Consider the following 27,404-nt stretch of genomic DNA (forward strand, 5'->3'; position numbering starts at 1 on the left):
TCACCATAAAACAACAGAAATGGGTATAGAAGGTAACGATAACACAGGATATAGAGAAAAAGCAGCTAATCTGGTACGGACATGTAGAGCGAATGAAGGACACTAGATGGCCCAAGAAAAATAATCAATTGGCAACCAAAAGGCAGAAGAAAACAGGGAAGAGCAAAACTGGAATGGCAAAAAAGCGTACATAAAGCGATGAGTGAAAGAAACCTGTCAACAGAGGATTGTACGAATATAACAGGCTGGAAATTGGGTATCGGACAACGTAGAAAAACGTACTAAACCGACTATATATAAATTCAACTATATATAAGAAACAATTAAAACATTAGAATTTCTAAAAAATCTAATCAATATTAATATATTAATAAATAAAATATATATATATATATATATATATAATATATATATATATATATATATGATATAAATATACATTTTTTCTATTGTAAAATTTTATTGATACGCCTTTTTGTGTTTTGCAATGTTATACATGTATGTTTTATTTGTAATTTTAATAACGTAAATTTTCTTTTGAATTGTATGATATTTGTATGTTTATAATTGTAATTATATGTATTGTATGATATTTTTTATTATTTGTATATTTTTTTGTGCTTTTGTTTGTTTTGTAAATGCTTTGCCGATGAAGCTATTTTGGCTTTTCTTGTAACAATAATAATACATAATATTTATTTTTTATAGCTTATTATTATATTATTGTTATTGCAAGAACCAATTACAAAACCAAAAAAGCGTTTCTGGGTGAAAGATTGGTTGTTACAACGTGATACATTATCTTATATGAAGTGCGAAAATTAAGAACTGATGCAACAGATGACCTTAAAAACTACCTCAGAATGAATGACACATATTTTAATAAACTTTTAAAGATGGTTAAGCCCTTAATATCCAAAAAAATTTTTTTTTATGAAAAATAAACATTAAACTACTAACCCACAAGAAGATTGGTCCTTGTCAGAATATCTATCATCTTCATCGTGTGAAGATCTTCCTTTAGTGAAGCTGTGAGTATCGCTAGTGATCGGGTTGCAACAGCTATTTCTTCTACTGGTATTCAAATTTTTTTTTGGGTAAGTTGATTCGTTGAATGTGCCTGTTGGTTTATTACAAACAATCAATCCTACATTAGTGCAAGATTCTTCCAATGTAACATTATTTATTGAGTTTTAATAAAAATAATACAATAAATAAATTAAAAAAAATCTTCTACAGGGTTGTTCACCACATACGACACGGAGTATTGTAGTTAAACGATCAGATTTTTACAAATTGTAAGTTTTGGGTTCGTTGAAGGACTATTAGAGCTAGAATTTAAAAATATTTTTACAAGATACAGAGTGTTCCAAGACAATAAAAATATCAAAGTTGTATTTTTTAAATGGAACACCCTGTATATTATACATTTTTAGTTTACACGATTAATAAAGGTAAATTTGATAAAAATAAAAAAAAAAAAAAAAAAAAATGTTTTTGAAAATATTTAGGTTTTTGTCAAAGTATACAGTATATAATTTTAAATACTTCATTTCTTTAAGCGTAATTTAAATTTTTAAAAACAAATAATTGTACTGAAGTAATTTTCTATTTAACTGAATTTTGTGTTTGCAATAAATAAAAATTACACTACCTTATACAGAGTGTCTAAATTTATTTTAAATGATTTTTTTTTTTTTTTTTTTTTTTTTTTTTTTTTTTTAATGGAAACACCCTGTAATATTTTCCCGAGAAATCAGATGCACAATTATAATTGTTAATAAATTGTATTATACCATTTTTACCTATCTCTTCAAGTTTCGTAGTAAAATGCATTTTTCTGTAATTTAGAACTCATTTTATCAATATACCCATGGAATACTGACATTTTAGATTATTTTTAAAAGATGTTACCAAAATTTTTTGAAGTGTACAGATACTAATATTGTCGATATAGTTTGTTTATTTCATTAAAAAATTAAATAAAAAAAAACTGTTTAAATATTTGTTAAAGAGAACAATTAATATGATTCAAGATTCAAGTATTCAAACTACATTAATTTAATGTTTGCGTTGGCTTAATAATAATTGCTCCAAATACTAAAAAACTGATGTTTTGTATGATGTATTAGACAGTTGGTGGACAATACAGTAACAACCATAAAAAAATGATATTTCCATTTTTTGACAAATGCTTATTTATAACAAACAGAGACATTCATCAGATTTATTTAGAATAATTTATTAACGAACACAATTAAAGTATGTTTAATTATTATATTTGGGCGGAAATATAGGTGGGTTATACTTAATTAATGGTATAACTCTTTAAATAGTTTTCTTTTTTACATACAATTGCGCTTAGTAATATATCGTTTTTAGCAAAACAAGACTTGTACATTTTGGTACATTAAAAACCAATCTAAAATGTCAATATTCCATGGTATATTGATAAATGAGGTCTAAATTATAAGAAAATGCATTTTCTACGAAAACTTGAAGGGATAGGTAAAAATGGTATAATACAATTTGATAGACAATTAAATTATGCATCTGATTCTCTTAAAATATACAGGGCGTTCCATTTAAAAAATAGAACTTTGATATTTTTTATTTATTTGGGACACTCTGTATCGTATAAAAATATTTTTAAATTGTAGCTCTAATAGTCCTTCAACGAACCCAAAACTTATAATTTGTAAAAATCTAATCGTTTAGCTACAATGCTCCGTGTCGTATGTGGTGAACAACCCTGTATAAACATGAAAATGCGTTGTTTTAGGGGTACAGGTTGTTAAACTTAAAAAAAGTTTATTGGAACTTTTTTTCAATATTTTTGTACACCCTGTATTACCTGGATCGTCTGGCACGGAAAATGTGGTGTTGTGGAACATATGACTGGAATGTGCAGCCACGCCTGTTGTTTCCAAGATAAACATTCTGCGAGCTTGTTGAAACTCTTCCAATTTCTTCTGGATCAGTTGTTTTTCCAGAGCTTCCGTTTCGTCCAGATTATCCAGGCCCGGTACTGGCCTCGTTGAAGAATGCCTTAAAACAACAAACAACACATTTACTCAGTGTTTCCAGCTTTTGAAACAATTTTGAAAGTCAGATCTAGTCTTATATTTTCAAAAAAAAACACAATTTTCTCATCAAATATCGATTTTCGGTATAAAGAGTGTTTAATAAAACCAAAAGATTAAACAAAACCTTGTTTGATTATGATACAAAATACAGGGTGTCCCGTTTAAAATGATGGAGAAAAATACAATATTCAGTTTTGACTCCCCCTGTATACCTATATAAAACAAGATTCCAAATTTTGGTAGACCGAATTTTGAAGAAGAGAGCTTTGTAGAGCGGCCGCTAGAGGGCGCAACTGCTATTAAAAATAAGAAAAAGGAGTTTTTACCCAATTTTGCCTAGATAACGGAATTACTAATACAATAATAAGATTCAATAATCTTCAAGTATTTTTGCATGATTTTTTTTTAAATATATTGTTTTGTTTTCCCATTCTGCTAAAATCAATAGTGGGAAGGTTAAGATCTGTTTTTTTATTGAAAGGTTAATAACTCCGGACTGGTTGATCGGAATTTAACAAGCGAGGGCTCGTTAAAAGAGCGTTTCTTACTCTATTTTATACCATATAAACAATAAAAATAAGCTTTTGACCGTAGACGCTAGGGGGCGCTGTCTTACAATTTAACAAACATTACGCGTTTCTTCGAAAAAGTTAAATACGATAGTATATCTAATTTTAGCTGATACTAAAGAGTAAGAAAAGTTTAAAGATTCAGCGAAAACCGCACCTTGATATCTTTTTTCAAACCAAAGTTATTAGCAAAATTATAATAAATAAGAAAAAATAGGCCCTTAATTACCTTATCTTTCTAACACGGTATCCCGAACCCTCTTTATTATGACTATTCTAATAAAAACTAAGATAGAAAAGATTATTTCATTCAAAAAATTGACAATGTACCGGAATACCATAATACTAGGTGTCTTAATATCTAATAATTAAGAATATCAAATGAAGTGACTAAGAAACGACGCGACGCCTCAGTGAATTCATGGTAGGCTTTGGAAAAAAGTTGCTTTTAAAGAGATAGTTTAAACTCAAAATATTATTATATCAACAATTTGGTAGTCTCAACAGTGTTTTTTAACTTTTGATTGCTTTTCTAAAAATGCCTTTCTTCAAAAGAAAAAAAAAACACTGCCAAGACTATCAAAATATTGATTTAATAACTCTTTGGCGTTTATACTATTACGTCAAGAGCATCTTTTTTTCCAAAGACTACCATGACTTCACTGAGGCGCCGTTTCTTATTCACTGTCATTGATATCTTAATTTATCTAATAATTAATAATAAATTAATACATCTGGTATTATCGTATTCTGGTATATTGTCGATTTTGGAATAAAGCAATCGTTTCTATCTTATTTTTTATTAGAATGGTCATAATCAAGAGGGCTACTGTAACCGTGTTAAAAAAAATAAGGTAATTAAGGGCCTATTTTCTCGTATTTATTATAATTTTACTAATATCTTCGGTTTGAAAGAGGATATCAAGATGCGGTTTTCGATGAATTTTTAAGCTTTTATTACTCTTTACTATCAGCTAAAATTATATATACTATCGCATTTATTTTTTTTGGAAAAACGCGCAATGTTTGTTAAATTGTAAGGCAGCGCCCCTTAGCGTCTACATTCAAAAGCTTATTATTATTGTTTATACGCTATAGTATAGAGTAAGAAACGCTCTTTTAAACGAGGCCCCGTTTGTTAGATTCCGTTCATCCAGTCCGGAGTTATTAATGTTTAAATAGAAACTGATCTAACCTTCCCCCACCACTTTATTTTGGCAGATAGGGAAAAATGGTTCTAACAAAAAATATGCAAAATTTACTGAAGATTATGAATCTCTTATTTATATGTGTCACTTGTATGGGAAAACAGGCAACAGTCAAATTTAAACGTGCCAGGACTAACGACAAAGAAAGCAACATCTGCCAGGCATTGGCTTTCTGTGTCACTCACATTGCTTAAATCATGATACCGCGGCCATTTTGCCAACAAAGAAGCTGGCCGGGCTGTCCTGGCAAGTGATTTAAAACAATTTTGCTTTTTTACAATATTAAATTACCATTTGGATGTATTTAATGCGATTATTCAGTTAACTGGTAAGTCGGAAATTACACACAAATACTTTATTCGTAAATACAACTAAGATGTAAACGTATTTTTGTATTTTTAGATTTCAACTTTTGCGAAGACCGCCGATAGAACTTGCCTGGCAGCGTACCTGTTTAATTAAACGTATTATTTCCTGATAATAATATCAAAACACGTAAGTACCTCTATAATTTATGATGAAAAATGATTTTGATTATGTTTTATATTATTTAAATACTTTATAACCTCAAATAATAGTAAGATCCTTGTTTATATCGCACAGCCCGTTCAAAACTGTATTGTCTTCAAAAAATGTTTACAGAACAAACAATTATTACAAAAACAATGTCCTTTTAATCTGATTTATACCTCAGAAGGATGCCAGTTAAATTTTTATTAAATCAACATTACATTATTTGGCCATTAATATGCAAAAAGGAGCATATTGCGTTAACTTAAATTTTCTTTTACTTCTCCTGACAATGTTCTCTATATTCTCTATTTTGAGTTAGTAAACTTTTGAACGGGATGTGCGATATATAAAATACATAATATATCCAAGGGCATGATCTGATAAAAGTATTTTTTGATGCATTTTTTGGTTGTTTATGCACATTGGCTTGGTTTATGTTTTATTCAGCTTATATTTATTTGGTATAACAGTTTTTTTTGCCTTTGGAATGGCATGCATTGAGGCTAGATAGTGTTTCATTAGACCATTAAAGAAATTTAAATTAGCATATATTTTTTGTGATGTTAGTGTGTTATCATGATACAGGTAGTTGTATCATAGTGCCTTATGCATGTTATTTACCTATTATATACTTATGTATTATCAGTAAATAGATGATAATATACTACTAAAATGTCTTTTTAATAGTATGTTTATCTGTCCAATTCACTAGTTATTTGCAAAATGTATTTTGAACTAATTTAAGTCATTAATTGATCATCTTTCTTTTTCAGGTTCCGGGATATTCTTTTTCATTGTTAAAAAATATATATATTTCAATATTATTGTAATATAAATCGCAGCTCTAAAAAATAAATGATATTGTTTACTAATGTGTAATTTATTTACTATGAATTTTCTCTGAAAATAATGTCTTTAATAATATCATTGATTTGCTGTGTAAAGTTAATAGACATATTTTTTAATACATTCAATTATATTAAAGTAATAAAAAATATGTTTATTAACTTTAAACAGTAAGTCACTGATACTTATAAAAATATTTTTTAAAAAATTTCCCCTCTTTTAAGCCCCGCCCCTCCAATTCCCCTCAATTTAGCTAGTACTGCCAGGCGACACCAGGTGGCGTCTGTTTCCATTTTTTAACATGAAGTTAGCATTTCTTTAACGTACCTATTCTCTGGTATCCGTTATCTAGACAAAATTGTGTAAAAAGTCCTTTTTCTTATTTTTAATAGCAGTTTAGCGCCCTCTAGCAGCCGCTATACAAACTTGAAGATAATTTCCAGCAATTTCTCATACTCTCTTTAGTTATAAATATTTTTTTCCGTAGGCTCTGTGGCTAATACTTTCCGAGATACAGCCGAGAGATATTCTTAGTGGGACACCCGGCACAATTTATATTATTAAGAAAGTTTTATTTTAAAAATTTGTATCTTTTGAAAAAGGTAATAGATTTAATTGAGAGGTGAGAGAATGAATAAATATCAGCAAAATTTTAACAGAGTTCTGGTACAAATGTAAGAACTTGGCAACGCTGTTTCCGATACGTATGAAAGGAAAGGATATGGAACGGAAGGGAGACGGAACGGATAGTGTGCATTGTCCTATTCATTTACATGATATAATATTTTATGTAAACGGAAGGGAGCTGAGATGGAAGGTATAGTGAGAAGCAACCTTAAATGTCTCTGTATTCAAATTATAGATTAAGTAACTTACATTGTTGAGGAGGAAAATGGAGGTAAAAATTCTTCGCTTTCTTGTTGAGGCGCCACTCTTCTAGGTTTATATTTAACCGCCGGCTGTACTGGTGGATCTTCTTCGTCGTACTCCACCATTTTAAGGTCCGATGGTTTCACACGGCTTTTCCCACTTTGAGGTCTTCTAGCGATCACCATGGGCTGGTCCTTCAACTCCACCGGTATCTCTATAAGCACGTCCTCGTTGGACTGAATCGTACCCTTGGGTACCAGGATTTTTTGGGTTTTTTTCGTAGACATGGCATATTAGGAATTTTTTAAGGGGTGTTTTTTGTAAATTTGACGTGGAATTTTAACGTGACATTATGCGAAAGTTGAATGAGGTTGAAGGGTGTGACTTTGATCGCGGCTGGTACTATTAATAATAACCAGTTTTCAGGATATTTCGATAAACATACTGAGTGATAAAAAAAGAAGAACACCTATACAGGGTGAGTCTTCAATAAGTGCAAATATTTTCAGGGCTGGTAGATTTCGCTTTTCCGCACATTCTACAGGGTGGTTAGGTTATAAAAATAAGTAAAAAAGTTCGTATAAATGTACGTCCTAAAATGCTTAGTTTCGGAGATACAGGGTGTAGAACATTCATTTTTATTTCGATTTTTTCCAAATAATTCCTGAAGCCACATCGATATTTAGATAAAAATTCGTTTCTGGGGGTTTTTTGACATGAGAAATTTGATTTTGATGTCATTATGACTTCTACTTGTAGAGGGCGCTACCTACGCGCTATTTTTTAACTGGTTTGAAAAGTAATAACTTTTCGTCCGTACCTGTATAAAATTACTGAGTAAAAAAATATACATTTACAACGTTTTTTACGTAAAAAAGGTCTCTTGGTAAAAATCGAGTAATGGTTCTCGAAATATTTTGAATCAAAATTATCAATATAGTCTATAAAATGAATAACTTTGAATTTTGACCGTTATTTTTTACCGACATGGGAAATATAAAATCCTTTCTGTCCAAAAAGTTCCTGATATTCTTTAAAATGAATGCCGGAACGAATCAGATAGATAACTCTTTTTAGTTTCGTGAAATAGAAAAGGAAAATAATAAAACAAGTGACAGTTCTTCCTCTTCTTGCAAAAATCAACGCGAAATGTCATAATTGACATAAGTAAAATGTCATCAGCCTTTCACATTTCTAAATATCATACCAATGCCGTCTCTAATAGAACAGCCTCGGAGCGAGATTTATGACGTCACGCTAGTTAGATACTACGGATTAATAAATATGTAGTAGAATACATGGAAAACATAATTATTCCTCGTATTTTTGGTTTGTATTTTAAAAATTGATATAGTTTACATGAAATATACATAATATACAGTTAATAAATAGAATATATATACCTATTTATAGTAATAAATACTATGACAAATAAACTATAAACCATAAAAATGCAGCAAATGTTTTACAATATAAAAATAGTGAATAGGTACATAAGATAATGGGCATAATGGGTCAAATATAAAATATATTTTAAATTTTGGGGTTTGAAAATCGATCTAATTTAACAAAAAACATTCGATATCTACTAATAGTGATGTATTATTATTTGCATTCACAAAATTTATATGTATATTTTGTAAGCATCAATGTTCGAAAAATTATATTTGCAAATAATACAATATCATTGAAAAAAAGGCGTCAGCGATGGCTATGAAATAAAGATCGCTGTCATTTTATATGTAAAATTATTCTAAAATTTTTGATTTTCTTGGGATTTAGGTTCGGGAAAAACGCTGATTAAGTTTTCATTTGGGGTTTCATTATTTCTTTTGGTTTAAAAAAACGTTATAGCTAACGTTTATAGCCTTCATCAGTGTTGTGTCATATGAAAAAAATAGTGTCGAATATAATTCAAAAAATTACATATACGAGGAATAATTATGTTTTCCATGTATTCTACAACATAATTAATCCATAGTATCTAAAAATATATATCCATAAAGCTCGCTCCGAGGCTGTTTTATTAGAGACGGCATTGCATCAGCATGGCCGCAAGTTGCTAACCTAATAAAATTTACACTAGAAACGCCCGCGGGAACTATCAAATTCAAAGTTATTCGTTTCACAGACTATACCTGTCATCATTGAGATAAATTAAACATGACTGAAATCATAAATTTGAAATGTTTTAATACAGCTCGGACCACCCTGTATATTCTACCTATAACGTACGCAATCTGACAAAACCCACAAAAATGTAACTGTCACAAAATTTCGTGTAGTTTTTTCGTCAATTTTTTTTTCAAAAAAATATCGCTAAATTATGAGTAGGAAACTAACAATACCGAGGGAATTGCTAGCAAATAACAATGAGACTATAACTATCCATATCCCGGAGGGGGTAAATCAAGGTACAGACAACCTGATTGTGAGGAGGCATGGAAATATGTTAATGGCCCATAGGGCAGAGGAAGGCGATATGGTACCCAGCACATCTGGAGCCACTACAAGCTTTCACGAACACTCAAGTGGGGAACGGACACTTCATGACACTTTGCAGAGTTCAAGATCAACCGGTAAATTCGTTTTTTATTAAGCAAAAGTGTTATAATTGAGAGAATATTCCCATTAGTGAATAGAGTAAATGCAAGACATTTTTAATAAATTCTTACTAGAGACCAGAGCTGCAATAAGTCAGTTTTAAGTAGACTTACGAGTCTATTAAGCTGTACTGTTCGGGTCGCTCTCAGGGGTCGGTTAAACGGGTGTGTGGCCGAAAGAAATATATATTATATTTCAGAAATCTGGCTAAGGCTTAGCCCGATCCTGTCAAGTTAAGCCACATCCAAAATTCCAAACACACGTGTTTTGATTAAGGCTTGATTAAGGTTTGCAGAGCTTCAGCATTTGCCACAAAATATTGAGCAATTTGTTACAAAACCATATAAATTATATATCGCTGTAATCACAAAACTTCAATCTATTTCCGTATTGTAACGGAATTTTAAATTATGTCTTTATTTTCGAGAAAATTTAGTCCAAACATAAGAAATATTTTGTTGATGATTGACCATTAAAATCTTAAAAATAAAGAAGTTGTTTAAAAATGTGCTACATAACGGATATAGTATAATCCTTTATCCTTAATTTCCTTCTTCATTTGTGTAAAAATACCAAGCCCGTTTTGCATAAAACGTTAAATGCCGAACGATTATTATGCTACTTTTTCAGACAACTGAAATGGGCTCTTAATATTTTAATGTTTTTGAAACAGAGTTGTTGTAGCTCTGGATGGTCAGTGCACTATGTTATAGTGACAGTGGATTTTCGGAAAAGGATGTCCTTAATTTTAACCTGACAACCCAAATATAATTTTTAATTATTGTATTATTTTTCTAGGCGTTGAAGCTTGCAAGTCAGCAACCTGTGGACGTAAGTTCAAAAATAACAAAGGAATGATAAGTATTGTGAACAGCATATCGATCAGTTTTTTCAGATTTTTGCTATTCAAAATTAGTTGCTACTTGCATACAGTTCATACCAAATTTAACTTTTAGTAACGTCATTAAGCTTGACCGGCACAGTGTTGCCCACTTTTACATATTTTTTTCTTTTCATCAAAATATTTTAGGAAACAAAAATAAATAAATTATAATATACAGGGTTGTTCACCACATACGACACGGAGTATTGTAGCTAAACAATTAGGTTTTTACAAATTGTAAGTTTTGGGTTTGTTGAAGGTCTATTAGTTATAGTCTGTGAAACGAATAACTTTGAATTTGACAGTTCCCGCGGGCTTTTCTAGTGTAAATTTTATTAGGTTAGCAACTTGCGGCCATGCTGATGCAATGCCGTCTCTAATAGAACAGCCTCTGAGCGAGATGTATCACGTCACCCTAGTTAGATACTACGGATTAATTATGTTGTAGAATACATGGGAAACATAATTATTATTCCTCGTATATGTAATTTTTTGGATTATATTCGACACTATTTTTTTCATATGACACAACACTGATGAAGGCTATAAACGTTTATTTTTTATCTATTTTATATATTTTAGGCTATAACGTTTTTTTAACCAAAAAAAATAATGAAAAACCAAATGAAAATTTAATCAGTGCTTTTCCCGAACCTAAATCCCAAGAAAATCAAAAATTTTAGAATAATTTTACATATAAAATGACAGCGATCTTTATTTCATAGCCATCGCTGACGCCTTTTTTTCTATGATATTGTATTATTTGCAAATATAATTTTTCGAACATTAATACTTGCAAAATATACATATAAATTTTGTGAATGCAAATAATAATACATCACAATTAGTAGATATTGAATGTTTTTTATTAAATTAGATCGATTTTCAAACCCCAAAATCTAAAATATATTTTACATTTTACCCATTATCTTATGTACCTATTCATTATTTGTAGGTATATTGTAAAATATTTGCTGCATTTGTATGGTTCATAGTTTATTTGCCAAAGTATTTATTACTATAAATAGGTATATATATTGTATTTATTAACTGTATATTATGTATATTTCATGTAAACTATATCAGTTTTAAAGTGCAAACGAAAAATACGAGGAATAATTATGTTTTCCATGTATTCTACAACATATTTATTAATCCGTGGTATCTAACTAGCGTGACGTCATAAATCTCGCCTCGAGGCTGTTCTATTAGAGACGGCATTGGTCTGATATTTAGAAATGTGAAAGGCTGATGACATTTTACTTTTGTCAATTATGACATTTCGCATAAGTTTCGCATTGATTTTTGCAAGAAGAGGAACAACTGTCACTTGTTTTGTTATTTTCCTTTTCTATTTCACGAAAGTAAAAAGAGTTACCTATCTGATTCGTTCCGGCACTCATTTTAAAGAATATCAGTAACTTTTTGGATAGAGGGATTTTATATTTACCATGTTGGGTAAAAAATAACGGTCAAAATTCAAAGTTATTCGTTTTATAGACTATAGTCAGCGCGTCGCCGAATATCTCCATGGTTGGCAACAATGAATTTAAAAATGGCGCTTTGATTGCGTAACTAAAAGTTTAATTGATCTCAAATCTATACTGCATTACTTTTTAACTGTAATATTTTCTTTTGCATGATTAGCTGGTTCGACATCACAACATACCCAATCAGAGGTACCCGCTGCAAGGCACCAGCCAACAGTTTCAGGTAATATTAACCAAAAATAGCCATAGATTTATTAGTATTAAACAGCACATGAATTAGATTTTTTTGCTCTACAAGGTCTACTGTTTCTATATAAATACAACAAAGTGTAAGTATTGTACAGGATGAGTCAATGATAAAGTTCATTATCTCATTTGTTGCGGGGTTTATAAAAAAATGTTAAATACAAAAGTTATAGGGAAGATTAAAGTACACATTTTAAAATTACTACAAAGTATACAGGGTGCTTCAAAAAAGTGTGGCGGATATAACATAATATGTTTTTTTTATTACATCCCATTTTTATCATACTTTTATATTCTGGGTAAAATTCTATTACTTTTTATATATAATATTATATCCCTAAAATTAACAGTTTTTGTAATATTTTAAATTGTTTCAACAAATGTTAGATTTCAGTGAGGTAAGAAATTGTCAGTGATGCCATTAATTTTAAGTATATAACATTATATATAAAAAAGTTATGGAATTTTACGCAAAACCTAAAAATAAAATAAAAAATAGGGTGTTGCATTTAAAAAAAACATATGTTATATCTGCCACACTTTTTTGAAGCACCCCGTATACTCCATAATCATTTTAAAATGTGTATCTTAACCTTCCCTATAACTTTTATATTTAACGTATTTTGTAAATCTCGAAACATATAAGATAATGGACTTTACTCTATCGTTGACTCACCCTATACAACATCTACAGTTTCAGTACTTTTACCGAGAATATCTTCTCTTCTATATTATTCTTTAGCTTCTCCACCAGGAAGGGAGGTCCAAGCGGATTCAAGGTACCTGCCATCACTTTCAGGTAATATAAACCAAAAATGACGAAATATTTTTTACAGCGAGTATTTTACAGTATATCAAAAGAGATTTTGTTCTACGAGCCCTAACAACTATATGTTGGGACAAGGTAATATTTTGGAATTATTGCCCTGGTTTTTCAAAATGACTGAAATATATATGTTTAATTTTTTAAATATAAACATAGCCATATATCCTAAACAACTTGACAATAGTTTTATGAATTTGTAAATCAATCCATATTTACAGTAGCGGATTTTGTTCATAAAAGGACAAATTTACTGACAACTAAATGTTGGGACAAGTATTTTTAAATAATTAATATCATCATAGACGGCTTTGCTATAAACGTCACAAATGTCGCAAACTGTTTACTTCGGCATTGACAGCTTGTAAGTGACTCGATACTTTGAGTAGTGAGATTTACTGTAAGTAATTTTAATTTTTTTCATTTTCAATTTTGTTAATTATTTAATTCAATGTAATGGTCCGTGGAAAAGCTACAAATCAAAAACTACGCGAAATTATCATTCGTCAATACAGTACGGGAAAAACAATTTCTGATGATTTAAGTATTCCAAAAACCACGGTCTTTAATATAATAAAAAAATACGGCGAATCTGCCAATGTAGACGTTAGAGGTAAAAGTTCGGGAACGCCAAAAGTTGTATCTCAAAGAGATTTACGAAATTTAGTAAAAATTTGCAAGTCTGCGAGAAGAAGTACTCTTCGCGAAGTAACAGTTAAATGGAATACTGTAACTGGTTCAAATATATCAAGAGAATGTTGCCGAAAATATATCCATAAATGCGGTCTGGGGTTTTACAAGGTAAACTTTATTTTGTGTGGATAATCGATTACCTGAAGATTACTGATACAAATTCTTATTTAGGCCAAAGAAAAACCGCTACTGACAGAAATTCAAAAGAAAAATCGCTACAATTGGGCAAAATCTAAATTATCGTGGACACAAAATGATTGGAATAAGATCATATTTAGCGATGAGTCTAAATTTGATGTTTGCGTTGGAGATCATCGAAAACGAATAATACGAAATAAAGCAGAAGCCATTCATAAAGATTGCTTAAAGAGGGTTGTTAAATTCCCTAAGGGGATTATGGTTTGGGGTTGCATGTCAGCAAGAGGTTTGGGCAAATTAAATTTTATAGATGGCACTGTTAACGCCCAAAGATATCAACATATACTTGAGACCTCACTTTTGCCTAGTGCTCAAGAATTGTTTCCAAACGAAGACTATATTTTCCAACAAGATGGAGCATCGTGCCATTCAGCAAAATCAACTAAAAATTGGTTCGGTAATAATAATATAAAAGTTCTATCCCATCCTGCAAGTAGTCCGGACCTCAATGTTATAGAAAATGTGTGGCATAAAATGAAGCAATATTTAAGAAACCACCCTCAACGAACAATTTTTGATTTGCGGGCAAAACTGCAGGAAATTTGGGAGAATTTTTCTCTTCAAATGTGCCAATCTTTGGTAAATACAATGCCATTAAGAGTTCAGGCATTGTTAAGACGAAAGGTGATGTAACTCCGTATTAAACAAATTTCTTGTTGTACTGTCCCAATATGTCAGCAAATTTGGCTTGATTTTGGCAAAATAAGCTTTTATCAAAAGTGATTTGTTTGCAAAGTTATAAAAATATAGTAAAATTGTCTAGATCATATTGTAATGTTTGAATTTAGAACAATAAACAAAATAAATTGAGTCGTTTTAACAAATTACTATTTTTTATTGCAAAAAAGACTTTGTCCCAACATATAGTTGTTAGGGCTCGTACAAAATCTACAGTTTTATTACATTCCAACTCTAATATCTTCTTCTGTATTATTCTTTAGCTGCTCCACCAGGAAGACTGCCCCAAGCAACAGTTTCAGGTAATATTAACCAAGAGTCGCCATATATTTATTAGTATTGTACAGGGTGGACCAGTTTGGTTGTTTCTATAGAGTATCTAGGAAACCGTGAGAAATATTCAAATTTTGATACTGCAGACTCGGGTTCCTTTTTTGAAAAAAATACAATGGCGCTAACGGATCGTGGCTATCTTGATCGGTTTCGAAGCTACAGGGGGATTCTCAGATTTTGTACTTTTTGAAGATGTTCGATAGTTTGTTTATTTCAGCATATACATTCTAAAGGCACTTTTCTGTGTAGAATACAGTGGCATAGTCAGACTTTTTTCAAAAAAAAATATTTTTTGAGATATTAACTATACTTCTGTTTTTTTAAATAGAACCCCTTGTATATTTTTAAATTTTCTTATTCAGCTTGGCATGGGCTTCTCGAAAATATATAACACTCTATATTTATTTTCACTATTAACCTCAACATTTCAATTTTTTCTTAAAATACCCACTTAGTAGATAGTAGGCCGCGCCGAGTAACAAAGTAAACGGTTGTCATGGTGATCGAAACATACCTTTGATGAATGCGGGATATTTTATTTCAACAGATTGAAGTGGGTGCATTTTAAATAATAAAAAAAATAGTAAATTTGAAAATTTTGAGATATACAATATGTTAGAATGTTATATTGAGTCTAACAAACATAAGCAAATGGCAGCTGATTTATATTTTGAGCGGTATCCAGAGCGCGAGCAACCAAACCCAGCCATTTTTAAAAGGTTAGAAGATAGTTTAATCAATTTTGGATGTTTTCAAAAACCGTGTCCGAAAAATTATCAGAAAGAAGATGAATAAAATCGAACAATACGAAACAAATAAAAAATAAGTCTGAGGTTACTTCAATCGAAGAAAATCACGGAAATGTATATTTTTTCACTCAGTAGTTTTATACAGGTACGGACAAAAAGTTATTACTCTTCAAAACAGTTAAAACACATGTAGGTGGCGCCCCCTACAAATAGGAGTCATTTTGACATTAAAATCAAATTTCTCATGGCAAAAAACTCCCAGACACCAATTTTCATCCAAATATTGACGTTACTTCAGAAATTATTTGGAAAAAATCGAAATAAAAATGAAACTTCTACATCCTGTATCTCCGAAACTTAGCATTTTAGGACATACATTTATACGAACTTTTTTTACTTATTTTTATCTGCAGAATGTACTGACGAAGTTCCCGGAATACAGTTCGGACCACCCTGTATGTTATTTTTTATCGAAAAAATTTTAAGACCTTAACCCCCTGTAGCCTGTAGCTACAAACAACAAAGCAGAATCGGACCTATGTTGATATAAAATAAATAAATCATACTTTTACGTGACCGGAGATAGCACATGTTTTTTGACACCCTCTGTATATCATTTTCTAGCTGTTCCATCGTATCCCGGTGCTAATGCTTGCGTTCCGTGTGCTGGTGGTGGTGGTGCTGTAAGAAGAACAGGCATACCTCTTCCAGTAGGAAGATGGGGAGCACCTAGGGCAGTGCCAGGTATGTACAGGGTGGCTCAAATTGGAAGCTTTTAAAGGGAAACACCCTTTTCTATAGGAGATAGACAAAAACTAATATCGGTGTCTGGAGCTCAATTTTTGTCGAAAACATGATGGTGAAAACCACATATCGATATATGTTACCGTTTCGGAGTTACGGGGTGTTTTTCAAAAATATGCATTTTTAACAAATCGCTGTAACTTTTTTGCTATGAAAAATTTTGTATTTCTATGAAAACATTTCCAAGGCACCTTTTTACGTAGAATTTAATGGTTTAAATATAATTTTTTTTTAAATTAATAGTTTAAGAGTTATCAATAGAAAAATTGATTTTTTATTCGGGACACCCTCTATACTTTTAATTAACTGAAAAGAATTTAAAATTACCTTTCCAAAAATATAGCACACTTGATATTTTGTTATAATCCCCTGCGAAATACAGAATTTTTAAAAGTTTGCCACTTTTAACTAGTAGGCTTTGGACCCCTTATTGATGATATGCTCTTAATGGAACTCGAAAACATATTTTTCTAGCAAGACGAGGCACCGCCTCAGAACGCTGAAGTTATCAGCAAATTTTTGCAGCCAATTTCAAGAATAATTGAATAGCTAACCAAGATCCCAGCCGTTGGCTGTCGAGGCCGCCTGACTTAGTGCCCATGGATCTAATCCTATGGATATATTTGCGGAAGAATAAAGGTTCCTTATTCTTCCGTATACTCTAGACAAGAATTAGAAATACTTAGCAGTTATGAGAGGGTATCTTTCACCCCCACTGAGTTAATGAATTCCGCGAGAAATGTTCAAAAACTGCCCCGTCTGTCCATAACGGAAGACGGTCGATATGTCGAACATCTGTAGTAAAATCTCATGTCTTGGTTTGCTATTTATTGTTATTAGATATAGTTTAAATGTGTTGATGTGGGTTAAATATATTTTAAATTGTTATAAAATTCTGCATCTCTCATAGCAAATATTACTTTCGCTTTAATTGATGCTCACAGCTAGAATTTTTTTGCATTACAGCCTGTGCCGTTCAAAGCCTACTTATTTAAAGCTGGCGAATTTTTATATACTCTATATCTCGAAAAGGAATCAAGCAAAATGCCAAGTGTGTTATATTTTTGGAAAGGTAATTTTAAATTATTTTCAATGAATCAAAAATATACAGGGTGTCCCTTATAAAAAATTGAATTTTTTGTTGATAACTCTTAAATTATTAATTTTAAAAAATATATACCTAAACCATTAAATTCTACGTAAAAAGGTGCTTTGGAAATGTTTTCAAAGAAATACAAAATTTTCCATAGCAAAAAAGTTACAGCGATTTGTTAAAAATGCACATTTTTGAAAAACACCCCGTAACTCCGAAACGGTAACAGATATCTATGTGCGGTTTTCACCATCATGTTTTTGATAAAAATTGAGCTCAGACACCGATATTAGTTTTCATCTGTTAGAAATTGAAGCCAAATTTTTGAGATGGAGCTATACAAAACCCACATAAGTCGGTCCTTTTCGTTCAACATCTTTGAACTACGCAAGCGCGTGAAGTGCTTCACGATTAGTTGATTTATTTCATACTAACCAATAGAAGTAGTAGTTTTCTAAGTTTCTATCTACCACGTAAATCAATTAAGCGTTTGACTATTCGCGCCTTTACTTATAAATTTAAATTTAATCTCTGACATATTTAAACAAAAACACGAAAGGGATAGATATGATGAATATCTAAAATAACAGGTTGCAATAATGCCAGTACCAATAAAAATATAATATACTAGCGTGTACCAGCGACTTCGTTCACGTCGAATTAATCATTTGTAATGGGATGATAAAGCAAAGCAAGAATTTCCATTGACATACAAACTGGATAAAATATTCTCACATTTATGTCAGCATGAGAAAAAACAATATGGTGATATTATTATATAACTTGGTAATATTTGAGGGGTAGTTTCATCTCGTTGGAATTTGACTTTCGAAAAATCCGTTTGCCAAAAATAATCTTTTTACGTGAAGCAGTTTAAGCAGAATCGTGGTTAAGAAATTCCCAACTTTTTGGAACACCCTGTATGATTTTTTAAAAAATTTCAAAATATGTAAAATACCCAAATAAAGTATGCTTGTTCAAGCGTTTTCCCGAAAGACTAACCGTTTTTTAAATAACAAATATTGTAATATTTGAGGGGCGTTTTCACCCTCTTGGAATTTGAGATTTGAGAAACCCCTCCTTCCTCCTTATCGAACCTCTACACCCCACAGTCAATCCGTTTGCCAAAAATCAGCTTTAAACGTCAAGCAGTTTAAGCAGAATCGTATAACTCAATGGTCATATTTTCTGAAACACCCTGTATAAATTTATAAAAAATCTTAAAACATGTAAAACAACAAAATAAAATATACGTGTTTAAGAGTTTTTTAAATAAAAAATATTTTAATATTTGAGGGATAGTTTCACCCCCTTAGAAGTCGAGTTTCGAAAAATCCCTTCTTATCGAACCTCTACACCCTAAAGTCAATCTGTTTTCCAAAAATCAGCTTTTTATGTCAAGCGCTTTAAGCAGGATCGTGCCTAATCAATGACCAGATTTTTCGAAACACCCTGTATACATTTTTAAAAAATCTTAAAATACGTAAAAAAACGAAATAAAATATACGTGTTTAAGCGTTTTTTCGGAAACTTGACCGTTTTTTAAATAAAAAATATTGTAATATTTGAGGGGTGGTTTCACCCTCTTGGAACTGGAATTTCGAAAAATCCCTTCTTATCGAACCTCTACACCCTAGAATCAACCTGTATGCCAAAATTGAGCTTCTTACGTTGAGTGGTTCGATCAGGATCGTGATTAATCAGTATGTCAGTCACTTAAGGATTTTATATGTACAACTTAACAAGTATAGCTAGAGACGTGAGAAATATAAATTAAAGACGCCCCTCGATGCGCAGTGGACAGCACAAAAATTTGCTTTAATCAGATTTGTCGTAGCGTAACTGCATCTCTCTTCCGCCGAATGCGTTCTCTCTCTATCGTGTGCGCGACCGGTGCTATCCCCAAGTCTCTTCCTATATTTGTCAAACTGTACATACATATATTATAAGACTATAGATTATACGTTATTAATATTTAGAGTTTAAAATAGTGCGCGGGCAGGTGATAGCGTTCAGCGATGAAGTAGAGGAATCAGATCGTTTTATTTGATGCGTGCGCACGAAAATCCTGTGGAACGAAAAGGATAGACTTATGCAAGATTGATATTCCTGTTTCTTTTCTTTGGCTTCACTTTCCCCTCATTGTGTAAATGCGGTACTAGCAATATATTCCTATAATATATTTGGACGTACCCTAATACTGAATCAATAATTGCTTTTGACGTTTGCAGGACCGTCGGGTTTGAACCGCGTAAACTGGGCTCAAGGGGAGACTCAACCTAGGGATCCATCCGGACATGCGGTACCTTCTCCCGAAGCGGACGATAGGGAGATGATGTCGTACCTTAACGTGAGCGAGCAGTCGTACCTGATGGGGTTCCATCCTGTCATATCCAGTACTCAGGACTCGGACGCTTTTAGAACTTGGGACGAAAGCGATTTCACGCCATCGGACGAGTCCGATCGAATATTCGTTGACTATTCGCTGCACAAATCTCAGGAAGACAGGTATAGACTTGTAGTACAGATTAGGTATACTATATGTATACAGGTAAAAATCTTATCCCTAATTCGTGGTACGAAAATTGTTTTTTATGACGATGTGCAAACGAGTAAAATTTCCGGTGCGCAAAAATAAACTCGCGTAAAATAACAATAAACAGTGCAATAGAGAGATATCGCTAAACCGAATAGCGTACATGGACGTTAATAAGGCCAGGTGTTATTTCCTTTACGTGAGGTGGTATTAACTCTCTTCATTTATAGTTATCGGATCGGAAAGAATTCTGTTCGCGTCGCGTCTGCTATTTAAACTTAACCTAACTTTGAATTTAAAACTTTGAAATTGTTTTGTTTACTAGGTGTTTTAAAACTAAAGGGCTAAATTACTTATTTCCAGTGCTTTATTGTTCAACGTCTGCCAGTGGGTTTAGGGCAACAAGCAACAAATTCTCTTAGAAGGGCTAAGTCGTCATCTGCTGTAAACCTAAGCCTCTTTATACGTTCTTTAATATTGGAAGAGGTGAAATCCATATTTTGGGCCATATTTATTTAATTAAAACTAATCCCAGCTACTTAAATATCAAATTATCTAATAGAACTAAAGTAATAATTCAAAACAATTCAAACATAACCTAAAATAAAAGATCTCGCCGGCTGGCCCCGGTTGTCAAATACCCGCATATGCCCATTTTAAGCAATTTTTAAACGTTATTTAGAAATATCGCTTGGTGTAATTGATCCGCAAATTACGTCAGGCGGTATATGTTATTAGCGGGTGTTGCGTCAAAAATTGACTCGCGCATATCGCAACCATGATAAGGTACGCGTAAATACTGCATGACGCTATTCGGTTTTCCGATATCTCTCTAATAATTGTGCCGGTCAGGCGCTGTGCACAATTTTAGAGGCCATAAGTGGGCGTGCTATGTGCGCAAACTAGTAATCTAACTAGTGCCCGATTCCGAAAATTGGAACCACGAAAAATAATAAAGAAAAAACAAAGTTTATAATCTGTATAATCTGTGCTTGTAGTCTAAAACAGCCTCTACACTACGCGGAGAACTCTATTTATTTCCACTTGTTTTGACCCACTTCGATTTGCCTCGACCTATTTTCGATTCTCGACTTGCTGCGCAACAAAATTTGATCGTATTTTCAAACTTCAAAAGAGAGCAGTTCGATATTTATTGCGACTAAACGGTAGAACTCACTGCCAGAATTTCAAAATACTGACTCTTCCTTCCTTATTCATTTTTGAATCCGTTTGCTTAATCCGCAAGCACATATCTGCTATTCCCGAAAGCCCATCTCACAACCATAAAATAATTAACTAGAAAGAAGTGTCAACTCTGTGTTAAATCGTGGAAACACGATACGCCACCGAAAGCCTTCGTTGTCGTCTGGAGAACTAATTTTCCAATTGACAGGTTAACATGATGGCTTCATTTTTATTTCCGTTTCCGGTTATTCAATGGCGGGTCCTCTTTCAGTTTAAATGTATTTTTGTACTCTTTCTTATCGTAAATAAAACAAAACAAAATTTTATTCAAATACATTTATTTGAAATATGAGACAACGTGACTAAATAAATATAAAAAATAAAGAATTGAATGATTTCTACGGCAATTACTTAATTATATGCAATTTTAACGTAAATTAGTAAGGTATAAGCATGACTTACAGTAATTTGTAAATAAATACACGTATTCACAGCCATCAGGGACAGAAAACGGGGGCAGGAACATGAAAACGGGAGCCTTATACAAAAACCTGAAAAAAGAAAAACATTTTTTTTATACTAAAATTAACAATGTAAAAATATCAATATTGTTATTTGTAAAACTACATTGTTGCCGCAGCGCCGATTCCCTATTCCCTTCTTTGTCCATTCTCTTTCGCACTCGTTGATTTTCGCAAACCAATGTATGATGAAGTTTTAGAGCGTTTTATGAATGGATCGTTGTATCTCCCGAGTTTAAATATCTTTGGTGTAGAGGCTGGTTATGATCAAGTTGCAGGATTACTACGCTCATCATGTATAGTTAATGAAAGTTTAATTTTTTCATGTATTTATGATTGGAGGAATACAATTTGGGACACTATAATGCTTTTGAACTTCAATAGAGTCTATTTTTTGTAGGTACAATATTATCAGAGGTTTGACACCGCCACAATGTACTCCTTGTCCAAATGATCAAGCTGGTACTAGCGCAGCCTTACACGGTCCTTACCGTCCTGGAGTTTTCAGTCCCGCTCTTGCTACCTTTGGCTCAGGTAAGGACGTGTAAAAATATCGATTTTTTTAAATATCGATAATTCAAGAATCAATCGATTTTACCGCTTCTTAATATTAATTTTATGTTACTTCTTACTTCTTAAAACCCCTTCGTGATCACGACAAGTTTGTTGACATACTCGTTTCTTTATCAATGAAAATATTACGCGGCATTGTGCTTGTCAAAAAACATCTATTCTTTTCTAAAAGTGGACATTACTATTCGTAGGTGCCGGAGGACGTCCAAACGCAACCTTTAACGCTGGAGCTGGAGCTGGAGGACATTTAGACGGGACCTTCAACGTTGGAGCTGGAGGTGGAGGACGGTTAGAGGGAACCTACACTGCTGGAGGAGGAGCTGGAGCTGGAGCACATCCAGACGGAACCTATACCGCTGCAGCCGCAGGACGGTTAGAAGGAACCTATACCGCCGCAGCTGGAGGACATCCAAACGCAACCTATATTACCGCAGCTGGAGGACATCCAAACGCAACCTATACAGCTCCAGCTGGAGGACATCCAAACGCAACCTATACCGCCGCAGCTGGAGGACATCCAAACGCAACCTATACCGCCGCAGCTGGAGGACATCCAAACGCAACCTATACCGCTGCAGCTGGAGGACATCCAAACGCAACCTATACCGCTGCAGCTGGAGGACATCCAAACGCAACCTATACCGCTGCAGCTGGAGGACATCCAAACGCAACCTATATCGCTGCAGCTGGAGGACATCCAAACGCAACCTATACCGCTGCAGCTAGAGGACGTCCAGACGCAACCTATACCGCTGGAGTCTGCGACGCGGACTGTTCAGGCGGTACAGCAGGTGGTGGAGCTGGAGGACGTTTAGACGGTACCTACACGGCTCGTCCCTCGATGAGGACTCCTCCAAATTTCCTGGACTACCCTCCGTTCGACACGGCAGTGGCTAGAATGTACCCGGATAGACACATGGACTCGTGGGAGATGATGGGACTCACGCCTCCAGGTTATTTTAATCTTCTACATTAAACGTTAACAAACATGTATAATGTGTGTGTAGATCTTAGATCTTATAAACGTCGTGGATACAGCCATTGCCATTTGTATATTACACACAACTTTCTTTATGGGACCTTCACATGCATTTTTCTATCTATTTCTTTCTAGAACAAGATTATCGTATAAATCTACCCTTCCCTCTGAATATACTACTGAGCATGCGCAGAACGATATTAGACGTGAGTGCTAACTTGGAGCGTTTTTTCGCTGCGTTGACAACAATTACTAAAAATATAGACCACTAAAAAATTTTAATCAAGATATAATTGATACATGTATTTATTATTTTGAAAATATTTGTCATATTATTTCAATATACTTCTTATATAAATTTTAAACAAAAATTGAACTACTTTAAAAAATAGCTATGACAATTTGAAATTGGTGCGCGATGTTTGCCGACCCATGGTGCCGTTTATCACCTGTGACGTAGTGACCAACTTGCGCAATATCATACCTTGTATTCTAAATATTGACTCAAAACTGACAACTAAAGAGACAGCTTTATTTATTTGTTATAATCAGAGAGTCGAATATCGCTGACGTGTCTTCAACAAAAATGAAGCGAATTTCCTTATCCACGAAGTTTATAAGATCTAAGATTCTATCGCAGATCGATACTAAAACAGATTATTTTTATTTTTCTAGGACCGGATACGCCGCGAGGCAACAAAACCCATCCTCCACGCTACGCCAGAAAACTCGATTTCTCCGACACTCAGGACTCTCCCCCGCGACCGTTCTCCCCTAGCCCGCATCCCTCCAACTTCAACGTGAACAGAACCTGTCCAGGAGCGGGCACCGCCTCCAGCGACCAAGACAGCAGCGTGGACTGGTTCAGGCCCTACATGACCAGCACGAACCAGGCCACCGGTCGTACAGGAGCTCGCAGGGAGATCTTCGACAGCATCAGGGTGGGAAGGTCTCCAGGACCAAGCGGAGTGTCCAGGTCCAGTCCCCAAGACGTCTCGTACGACTGGAGCAGCGAGTCCGATCCGATCTTTGGACCCCAGAGGTCGATACCCAGGTCTCCTTCTCCGGGACCTAGACAAGATGTTCCTGGAAGACGATTGAACTTCACCAGCGATTCTTCAGGAGCCGGAGCAGGAGCCTGCGTTGGAGGTATATGTGCAGAAGAAAGCTTGCCTTCGATGTTCCAACCTAGGGCGACTAGCACGAGGCTTAGGGAGCAGAGATCTCCTTCGCCTAGACCTAGACGTGAAGCCAGGGGGGGAGGATGTGGACGTGGATGTTCAGGGGTTGCTGCTGGAGGAAGACCGAGAACTTCAGGTGCTGGAGCTCGTGCTGGACGAAGAGGAGGATGTGGAGGTGGATGTGCAGGGGTTTCAGATAGCCCTCCTTCCTTCTTTCAACCTGGAGCAGCTAGCACGAGGCTAAGGTCGTACGATTCTAACAGCGCGAGATCTAGGCGTGAAGGTTCTTCTGCTGGTTACGAAGCTGACGAATCGTCGTGTTTTTGCAACTGAAACATGCGAATGGATTTCGCCTAGTAAAAGAATGGGGGTTTCAGCAATAAGTGTCTGTGATGATAAATGCCAAAGATATTCAATATGTAACAAAAAGATAAATAAATGATATGATATATATGATGATTGTTTCTTACTTAATTTTTAATGATAGAACCTGCCAGCTATAGCGTTGCTATTTTATGTTTAATATATACAAAATACCGGGTGTGTCTTACAAGTGCCTCAACCCTATAACTTTGTTATTTGTTCAATAAATAAACGAGATTTAGTATATTAGTATATGACATAAATTAAGATTGATTGGCATATTCAATTGTTTTCGATCACTTCCTGTTTCACCGGAAGTGACTACAACTTTTGATTTTTAAATAGCACCCGCGGTATTTTTAGATAGAAAATGACACTCTCAATAGAATGACATAGCATATGTCAATTTTTGACATTTTCGCTTAAAAGAAAATCGTATTTTTTGGATTTGCATCAAGAGTGCCATGGAGGACGTTTAGATGGAACCTATACCGCTGCTGCTGGAGGACGTCCAGACGGAACCTATACCTCTGCAGCTGGAGGACCTTTAGATGGAACCTATACCGCTGCAGCTGGAGGACGTTTAGACGGAACCTATACCGCTTCAGCTGGAGGACATCCAAACAAAACCTATACCGCTGCAGCTGGAAGACATCCAAAGGTAACCTATACCGCTGCAGCTGGAGGACGTCCAGACGCAACCTATACCGCTGCAGCTGGGGGATATCCAAACGTAACCTATATCGCTGCAGCTGGAGGACGGCCAAACGCAACTTGCAACCGCTGGAGTCTGCGACGCTGACTGTTCAGGCGGCACCTACACCGCTACAGCAGGAGGCGGAGCTGGAGGACCTTTGGACGGTACCTACACTGCTCATCCCTCGATCAGGACGCCTCCAAATTACAGTACGTCTGCTGGATCTGTGTCTATGAAAGGAATGCGGACAAAAAACATTTAAATAAAGAGCAATATATTTTATACGTCGACATGACGAGTACGTCACCGCAAATCGCTCCGCCCACTCATTTTATTGGCTACTTACAAATTTGTCGAATTTTTATTGATGAGACGCGTCCGTCGTCTAATTTTTTACGAAAAACATCGAGAGAATATCGTTTCCCATCTCACGGATACCCCGTAGCTACAGAACGGACAGACGTACTGTACCTTTTTGTTAAAAACAATAATTTTTAATCAAGGAGCCTTGGAAAGATAGATTTGAGCGTCTAATGTTTTCCGTATCTTGTCCTGGCCAGTTAAAAGATGCAGTTGAAAGGTAGTATTGACAAAACTTAAAATTTCCGACCTACAATAAATAAAGTACCAGAAAATCCGTCAAAAGCTTGTCAAAAAATGTTAAATTCATAAGTCACTCACAAATTTCGAAATTTCAGAGAAATAAATTTTAGATTTTTTTTTCTCAAAATTTTAGTGTAAAGTTTTCCTTAATTTTTCAAAGAAAACCTCAAAATGGGTGACTGTGGCTGTGCACCGTAAGTAACTAGATATTTTCTAAGCATTTTATAGCAACTATTTATAATAACTAAGTATTTTTTAGAAAAAAATTATTTCGGAAGTAGTTTCTGTTATCATAGCTTGTTTACTAACGTAGGAATGCCATTCCTAACTTAGGAATGATATCCCTAACTTAGGATTATACACCACATAAAGATTATTAATAAAAATATAAAATTTCTATTTTATATTAAACTTGATTAAGATTTTTGCAAGTTTATTATAAATCTTCTGTGGCTATGTACAGGATGAGTCAACGATAGAGTAAAGTCCATCATCTCATTTGTTTCCAGGTTTACAAAAAATGTTAAATATAAAAGTTATAGGGAAGATTAAGATACACATTTTTAAATTATTATAAAGTATACAGGGTGCTTCTTCTTTAATTATTTCTGAAATACTCTGAGGTTTTAATGACTGTTTTAGCGGAGGACAAAGACAATCCAGAAGGCATCATCATAGAAGATCAAGAGGTCATCACCAAAGACCTCCAGTGCCATATGACAGGCCGATGGTGTAAGAAATCAAAATATCTGAATTTTAAACCGTTTCTCAATGCTTTTTGGGGATGTTTTAGATCCAGACCTACTGCTCCCCCCTCTAGAATACCCCCTTGGAACTGTGGTCCAGGTTTAGCAAGACAAAGAGAAGCCAAGTAAGAATCTTATCTAGTAGTTTTATTAGCCTATGTGGTGTTTATTGATAGTGCATCCTCACTTAAATTTTGAGTTTTTTAAAATAGACTCGATATTTTTCATGAAGTATAGACAATATAATGCAGGTCCCAGAGCGGCAGCCGGAGGAACTGCCCAAAGAGCACGTCTAGACGAAACCTACAACGTTGGAGCTAGAGGGGGACCTGGA

The 27,404-nt window shown here is 33.8% G+C and overlaps 2 protein-coding genes across 11 annotated transcripts in view; one reads left to right on the forward strand and one right to left on the reverse strand.

Moving 5' to 3' along the window:
• Positions 1-947: 947 nt before the first annotated feature.
• On the reverse strand, positions 948-7,475 carry LOC115891785. The gene is made up of 3 exons (XM_030912345.1): positions 7,099-7,475; positions 2,855-3,048; positions 948-1,120 (listed from the first exon to the last, which is right to left on the reverse strand). The coding sequence occupies exons 1-3, from the start codon at positions 7,377-7,379 to the stop codon at positions 948-950; spliced, it is 648 nt and encodes a 215-aa protein (XP_030768205.1). The 5' UTR covers positions 7,380-7,475.
• A 1,782-nt stretch (positions 7,476-9,257) lies between these two features.
• The window catches only part of LOC115891858 (AT-rich interactive domain-containing protein 1B-like), a 21,049-nt gene continuing 2,902 nt past the window's right edge, over positions 9,258-27,404 (forward strand). The window contains exons 1-11 of one of the 10 annotated variants that reach the window (XM_030912450.1): positions 9,260-9,671; positions 10,495-10,527; positions 12,227-12,292; positions 13,058-13,114; positions 14,971-15,009; positions 16,414-16,533; positions 19,918-20,194; positions 22,329-22,462; positions 22,693-23,088; positions 23,233-23,454; positions 24,156-25,114. In XM_030912450.1, the coding sequence (XP_030768310.1) occupies positions 9,419-9,671; positions 10,495-10,527; positions 12,227-12,292; positions 13,058-13,114; positions 14,971-15,009; positions 16,414-16,533; positions 19,918-20,194; positions 22,329-22,462; positions 22,693-23,088; positions 23,233-23,454; positions 24,156-24,994 (2,436 nt within the window). In that variant the 5' untranslated portion in view covers positions 9,260-9,418 and the 3' untranslated portion in view covers positions 24,995-25,114. Of the gene's footprint in view, positions 9,672-10,494; positions 10,528-12,226; positions 12,293-13,057; positions 13,115-14,970; positions 15,010-16,413; positions 16,534-19,917; positions 20,195-22,328; positions 22,463-22,692; positions 23,455-24,155; positions 25,115-27,404 lie in introns of those variants that run through there. The other 9 variants (XM_030912443.1, XM_030912441.1, XM_030912444.1 and 6 more) reach the window with 9 other exon arrangements.

Source organism: Sitophilus oryzae, unplaced genomic scaffold, assembly GCF_002938485.1.
Source record: "Sitophilus oryzae breed Bouriz unplaced genomic scaffold, Soryzae_2.0 scaffold_119_pilon_pilon, whole genome shotgun sequence".
Lineage (NCBI taxonomy): Eukaryota > Metazoa > Arthropoda > Insecta > Coleoptera > Curculionidae > Sitophilus > Sitophilus oryzae.